General features: G+C 40.4%; 2 protein-coding genes across 2 annotated transcripts in view; one reads left to right on the top strand and one right to left on the bottom strand.

The window, feature by feature from the left end:
• Positions 1 to 6,709, bottom strand: part of LOC106523035 (uncharacterized) — a gene marked incomplete in the record, with an annotated part of 18,386 nt that extends 11,677 nt beyond the window's left edge. Inside the window, 1 exon segment of the mRNA XM_014016322.1 lies at positions 5,892 to 6,709. Within this exon segment, the coding sequence (XP_013871776.1) occupies positions 5,892 to 6,437 (546 nt within the window).
• The window catches only part of pofut1 (protein O-fucosyltransferase 1), a 7,445-nt gene continuing 3,048 nt past the window's right edge, over positions 2,471 to 6,867 (top strand). The window contains exons 1-5 of the mRNA XM_014016323.1: positions 2,471 to 2,631; positions 2,836 to 2,957; positions 4,412 to 4,594; positions 4,828 to 4,940; positions 5,085 to 5,277. Coding sequence (XP_013871777.1) covers positions 2,508 to 2,631; positions 2,836 to 2,957; positions 4,412 to 4,594; positions 4,828 to 4,940; positions 5,085 to 5,277 — 735 coding nt within the window. The 5' untranslated portion in view covers positions 2,471 to 2,507. The remainder of the gene's footprint in view (positions 2,632 to 2,835; positions 2,958 to 4,411; positions 4,595 to 4,827; positions 4,941 to 5,084; positions 5,278 to 6,867) is intronic.

Below are 6,867 nucleotides of genomic sequence, written 5' to 3'. Positions count from 1 at the left end.
ATTAGCTTTTCTTTTTTTATTTTCAGTAAGAGGTTTTTATTTAATAGAATTTTTGGACAAAAAAATCGCAATATATCACAATAAATCGCCTTGTTTACAGTATCGCAATATATCGAGATATATCGTATTGTGACCCCTTTGTTATGATATGTATCGTATCGCCAAATTCTTGCCAATACACAGCCCTAGTATACAACCATGCCCACAGTGTGGGAACACTTTTCAATGGAAAACTGATGCTGAAAAATCTGCAAACTGGATGTTTATGGTGGTGGAACAGCAGGGCTCACTTTAATACTACCAACCTTGTCACTTGGAAAGAAATAAAGAAATAAAGCTATCGGATCGGTATCGTAAAGACTAATCATAAAAAAATCGGATTGTATCGGGAGCCAAAAAAATCTGGATCAGGACACCCCTAATCAAAACCACTTATACTTTCGATACTTCCACTTTACTCCTTTCGAAATAAAACCATTTCGAGTTTGACTAACTGCAAACAGTATTTATAAAAATACAAAGACAACAAACAGAAAATACTTTTACTATGTTTTTACAGTCAGTTACTTTTTGATGCTCTTAGCTTGAGGTTTAGCTGCTAACGATGCTAATGCTAACCACATGGTGCCTGCATGTACAGCCGTGCTCATAAGAGGGGATGGTTCTTACTCAATTTGGGATGAAGGGCATAAAAACAGAAGTTTTACACTTGAACTTTTTGTAGTCGACTGAAAAATTAGCAGAAGCTAATCGGTCCACTAACAGTTTCCAAAGTTATAAATAATAGGGCTGTGTATTGGCAAGAATTTGGAGATACGATACATATCATGACAAAGGGGTCACGATACGATATATCCCGATATATTGCGATACTTTAAGCAAGGCAATATATTGCGATATATTGCGATTTTTTTGTCCAAAAATTTTATTAAAGAAAAACCTCTTACTGAAAAAAAAAGAAAAGCTAATGTTTACTTACAATGCTAATGCTACCCTTACTCTCTGGCGCTCAACAGGTAGAGGAGCCAAATGMCTGGCTCACTGCTGCCAACTAGTGGTCAGAGGCTGAACTACAACATAAAAATGANAGCCGGAAAATGTACGGAAAAAAAAAAAGGATCTGTTGTGTGAGAGTTGTGTGAAAATGCCACAATAAGGCATTTTATTTATAAAACGCCTTTCAGGACACACAAGGACGCTGTACAATAGAAAAGAAACAACTGTAAATACATAGAGTGACAGGGTAGTGCGTGTTAGTTAAAATTAGTTAAAGTTAGCTAAAATTAGCAAAAACAGAAACTATAAGTAGCAAAATGTTGCTAAAAGTGTTAAAGTGAGTGTTCAAAGTACACAAAGTTTGAAATCCATATAAAAAACACAAACCTTTAAATTTTAAATAATTATACCAAAGAAAAGGCTGTCTACTTAAAGTAATATTTAAAAATTCACCCAACTCAGGGCGCAAGCTAACAGAATTTACCTTAGCATCATAGCCTTTACAGTTAGCATATGGTTCACTAAACCTATTTTTAAAATAACTTTTTGTTTTATGAAATTCAAAAGTTTAATATACATTTTTAGAAACTGAAGTTAAATTGCCAATTCTAAATAGCAATCTACATTTCAAATTCTTCTGTAAATGATAAAACAGAGTGGACTTACTTTAATATGCTACGCTAGTTAGCTTTTGTAGCTTGTAGTGCACATTTTAAGATATGCTACTTAGCAGCTATCTTTTGAAAAATAAATTATAAAGTGCAGGAGGCACACTTTAAGGTAGACTACTTTTCAGCTAGCTGTTGAAAGAACCGTTTAAACTGGGTTAGTTTACTATTTTTTTTTTAGATTAGCAATTGCTAATTGCGCACGTTTTAAGCTAGGCTAGTTAGCTGCTAGCTTTTGGAACAACTCAAAATGTACAGCACTTTGCAGCTACCTATTGGGATAAACTTTCAAACCAGGCTAGTAAACTTTGGAGAGCATATGCTAATCCTTATATGTACTTTTTAAGTTAGGCTAGTTAGCTGCTAACCTTAGGAACAATTGCTGCTACAGCTAGCTTTTAGCTAATCTGTAAACACGTTTTAACCCTAATTAGCAGTCCCGGGTTGTGGGGAAAGGTACAAAATAAATCATATTTGTCTCATAAAACACAGCAAAAACTACAGGAACAGAAGAAAAACAATTGTATTTTTTTTTTTCAGAATTCAGTGTGGAAAGTGGGAGATGAAACTTTTACAGGAAAAGTGAAATGTATGAAAGGAAACTTACCTGCCCTATTGAAAACTTGAAGGAATTTACATAAATGTTCACATTTATTAATTAAAGTGTATAAAAACTGGACAGAAATCACTTTTCTGAAGGATCAAACGTAAAGTAAACGTACCTTTTATCACAAAGTGTGATGTAAATCAGTTTCTAGTTGTAGTTCCACTCGTCACCAGCGGGGGGCAGTGCTACGCCTCGTGTGAACACAATAAAACCGTAGAAGAAGAAGAGGCGGAGTCATGGCGTCCTACTTCCTCAAACTAAAATGTTTACTTTCTTTCCTCCTGCTTCACGTTTGTTGGGTTTCTTGCGAAGAACTGAAGTGGGATGAAAACGGATACGTGTTGTACTGCCCCTGCATGGGTAATCATTCATTTACAGCTCCTTATTTCGGATCAAATGTCTCTGAAAGCTAAACAGCAACTTCGCTCATTCATAACTTTGAAGCTCGAAACCAGAAACAGTGTCAAACAAAACAGAATTAAAAGCAATAAATTTAAAAAAAGTTGATAAATATGAGGTGGACATGGAGGAATATCGTGTTAAGTTTTGGATCTTGTCGTTCAGGTCGCTTTGGGAACCAGGCAGACCACTTCCTGGGATCTCTGGCCTTTGCCAAGATGCTGAACCGAACCCTGGTGGTCCCTCCCTGGATCGTGTACCGCCACCACACACCCCCTTACACCAATGTAAGTACAGCCTACCCACAACAAAACAAAACAAAAGCATTCAGAGACAGAAAAACACAAATCATTTTAAGAAACAAACTTTTTTTTTTACACTAAGTCATAACTAATAATACAAGTCATGACTCTCAGCTACCACAGCAAACTTTAGCTCAACATATGTGACACAAAAATAAAAATCCATGAATTGTTGTTAAACAGAGCTTGAAACAACTAAGAGATCGACAACATATTTGTTCAGATCTGCAATGAAATAAAGGAAGTTTTGGACATTTTAGTCTCAAAACATTGCTCTAATTTTTCCACTGGTTTAATATTGAAAACCTGTGATGGACCTGAAACAACAGAAAACAAATATATTTCTTAAGATAACTGGATGGGACTCTTGGCTACTAGAGCTGCACGATATTTGAAAAAACTGACATTGCGATATTTTCTAACCCTGAAAAGATCCAGATGACCTGAAGTTCTGCTTCCATCATGACGATGAAGCTGCACCGATTGTTACACATGTGTTATGAATGTATGAATGTAATGAATGTATTTTTGGAAAGATATTGTAAAAAAAGATTGCTTCTAGTTTTGTTTTAATTAACTATAATAACCCTGGTTCAGACACAATAGTTAAGACTTTTTTTTATTCAAAAATATAAATATGTCAGTAAACAAAGACTTTGATACAAAACCAAGTAGAAAAATACTTTCCAAACTTTAAAACTGTTCAGAAAAAAAAACCACTTGTTTGAAAAGTTAGCAGCAAAATGACTCAACGACAAAAAAAAGACTAAATATTTAGCTTTTAGCTGTCAGGACGTTCCCAGCAGCCCGCGCTGGTAGTTGAGCAGAAAACACGCCACGCTGAAGAGCTCGTGGACGCTCAGGCAGACAGGAAGTGGTGCGTCTCCGGAGAAGAGTCTGTTCTCCCTCACCCACCTGAGGCTCCGCTCCACGTAGGCTTTAGAGGACATGGCAGGTCGGTAAACTTTACACGGAGCGTCGGCGAGGAAGCCTTCGTCCGCCATGATGGCCACGTCCGGCCCGAGCAGCCGCGCGACGCCGCAGTGTTTAAATATCCAACGGTCGCTGGTGGACGCCGCGTAGAGCTGCGACACAAAGGTGACGGCGCCGTGAGGGGCCACGCCCACCAGAGCCTTGAGCCTCAAAACATTTTTAAATATTGAATCAGTTTGAGAACATTACACATTATAAACTTATTGGAAAGCTTATGATGTAGGGTTTTTTTCTGTAGAAGAATTTTAAAATAAGACTTTGTCATTTTTAGTATTAGGAACAGGACACAGAATACGAAAGACAATTTGACGTAATGTGAAAGTTACATTTCTTGTTAGAATAATTTAAACCAAAAAGTTTCCAGCAAACATGGAGTTCAGCAGTTTCTAATGCGAATGCTCGTTAAARCTAACCGTGTATTTTCATGTTTTATTTCTCCCGCTCAGGTTCACGTTCCCTACAGCGAGTTCTTCCAGCTGGAGGCCCTGTCGGCCTTCCACCGTGTGGTCAGTTTGGAGGACTTCATGGAGAAGCTGGCCCCCAAATACTGGCCCCCGGGTGAGAGGAGAGCCTACTGCTTTGAGACGGCAGCACAGCGGAGTGCAGACAGGAAGTCCTGCCCCATGAAGGTCAGCCTTGACTTACTGAACTCCAGTAAAGTGATGTTGGTAAACAAAAGCATGATGATGAAATATTTTCCMCTGGTGGCTCAGAAAGGCATCAACACTGTAAAATTAAAAAAAGTGGCCCAAAGTTCTTCCAAGACCAGTATTTTTTCCACAACTCTATAAACTGTAACAGTGAAGCAAAAGTTCCTGTTTCATCAGTCCGATCCGGACTAATGGGTCCGATTTATTTCCAGGACGGGAATCCGTTCGGTCCGTTCTGGGATTACGTCGGCGTGGAGTTTGACGAGTCAGTTTTGTTTGGTGGGATTTCTTTCAGCGTGTACCATCAACCTCAGTGGATGAAGAAGTAAGTGTGTTTCAGTAAACCTGGAACAATCCTGGTTTATTTGAACAGTTTGTTAGCAAAATAACTCACCGGATGACCTTTAAATCCTGTTTGATCACTGAGTTGTCCTTGAYCAGCTCGTGTCAATGTTTTTTGCTGGAACAGGTTTCCTGCCTCTGAGCACCCGATCCTGGCTCTGCCCGGCGCTCCGGCCCAGTTCCCTGTGATCGAGGAGCACGTGGGGCTGCAGCGCTTCATGGTCTGGTCAGACAAGATCGTGAAGGAGGGAGAGGAGCATATCGCCACCCTGCTGACCCGACCCTACGTTGGGATTCACCTGAGGATCGGTGTCGACTGGGTGAGATTTGACAGACACCGRATTTACCTGAAATAACACCAAGAGAATCTGCAGCAACAAACTATAACTGGTATTATCCTTAAAATGGYTTTGTGGTCCAAATTTAGTGSATCCTGCTGATCCTGTGGCTGTCAGAGTCACTGGACCAGCTGGGCCAGACCCTGAACTCACTGAAGGGATTATAGACATCCTCTCTGGTCTGGAACGCCTCAAGNAGTTACTACAAACAGCCATGGAGGCAGAGAGAGGAAAGTGCAGGTTTAAATTATTTTTTATTAAATAAATCATGTTTTTATTATTCCACCTACAAAAACACATGTTTAAGGAACCACTTTGTTCAAGGAATATAATAAGTTAAACAGCAGCTGTGTGAATTTAATCAAATAAAGCTGTTTATTTTATTTCAGGCTGTAGTTTTAAGCTGCTGTTTATATTTTGGCCACAAGATGGCGCCAAATATTGTTAAAAAGCTACAAATGAACAGATTTTTAAAAATAAGTTTCATTTAGTTGTGACTGATTTAAACTGTGATAAATTAAAAAAATAAATAAAACATTTTTTGGCTCGAGTCCGCCATGTTGGATCTGTCGACAGTTCGGTATAATCAGAAACCCAAACCTGGTGTAGAACCGAACTTCTTCGTCCGATACTCCCGCCAGGGGTCGAATAGAAACATGGCTCCGGTTCTGGTTCTGCAGCTGGACCAGCTGGACCTCCAGCTCCCGGATGGTGTGTTGCAACACGTCGTTCTCCGTGACCAGCTCGTCCGCTCCCAGCGCCACCGACTGGGTCCAGCAGTAATCGTGATCCGCGACCGCCGGGGCGGGGGAGCGCACGGATCGCGGCTCCGGTCGTTTGTAGTGGTTCCACTGGAACAGGACCGGGACGGCCCCCTTGTGGAGCTTGGTCTGCCCCTCGGCGGTCACCGCGAAGTCGCCCGGCAGGAAGTGGCGACCGCAGACGCGAGCGTGCTTCGACTGGGTGAAGTTGCCCCGGTGGATCTTCGCGACCCACTGGGCCCGCAGAACCGAGTCCGAGGGGAAGGAGTGAAAACTGAGCGTGGGGTTGTGGCGCGACGAAGAGGAGCAAAAAGGCACGAAGCAGTGCCGGGCTGTCCTCCGCTTGAACCTCACGCGACTCTGAAGTCGGAATCCATTCATCGCTTCTGTTTACAATTATCACGTGCGCCTCGACCGGAAGTACTCACCCGGAAGTTGTATTTTGCTAATAAGAGACCGAAAATCTACAGACTTGTTCAGTAAATAGACGGCATCATTCAGTAAATAGACGGCTGCAGATTCTTATGCCTTTTAAAAACTGCGGCTCTGAATCTGTTCTCAGGCGAGTCCGAGCCTCTTCCGGTTTAAACAGGAAGTGACTGTTTTCCCTTTTTATACACAAATAAAAGCACCCCAAAACATTTTTAAATATTGAATCAGTTTGAGAACATTACACATTATAAACTTATTGGAAAGCTTATGATGTAGGGTTTTTTTGTAGAAGAATTTTAAAATAAGACTTTGTCATTTTTAGTATTTGGAACAGGACACAAAATACAAAAGACAATTTGATGTAATATGAAAGTTACAT

Source organism: Austrofundulus limnaeus, unplaced genomic scaffold (assembly GCF_001266775.1).
Source record: "Austrofundulus limnaeus strain Quisiro unplaced genomic scaffold, Austrofundulus_limnaeus-1.0 Scaffold142, whole genome shotgun sequence".
Lineage (NCBI taxonomy): Eukaryota > Metazoa > Chordata > Actinopteri > Cyprinodontiformes > Rivulidae > Austrofundulus > Austrofundulus limnaeus.
The sequence above is the reverse complement of the archived record's forward strand: the minus strand, read 5'-3'. Positions and strand labels throughout refer to the sequence as shown.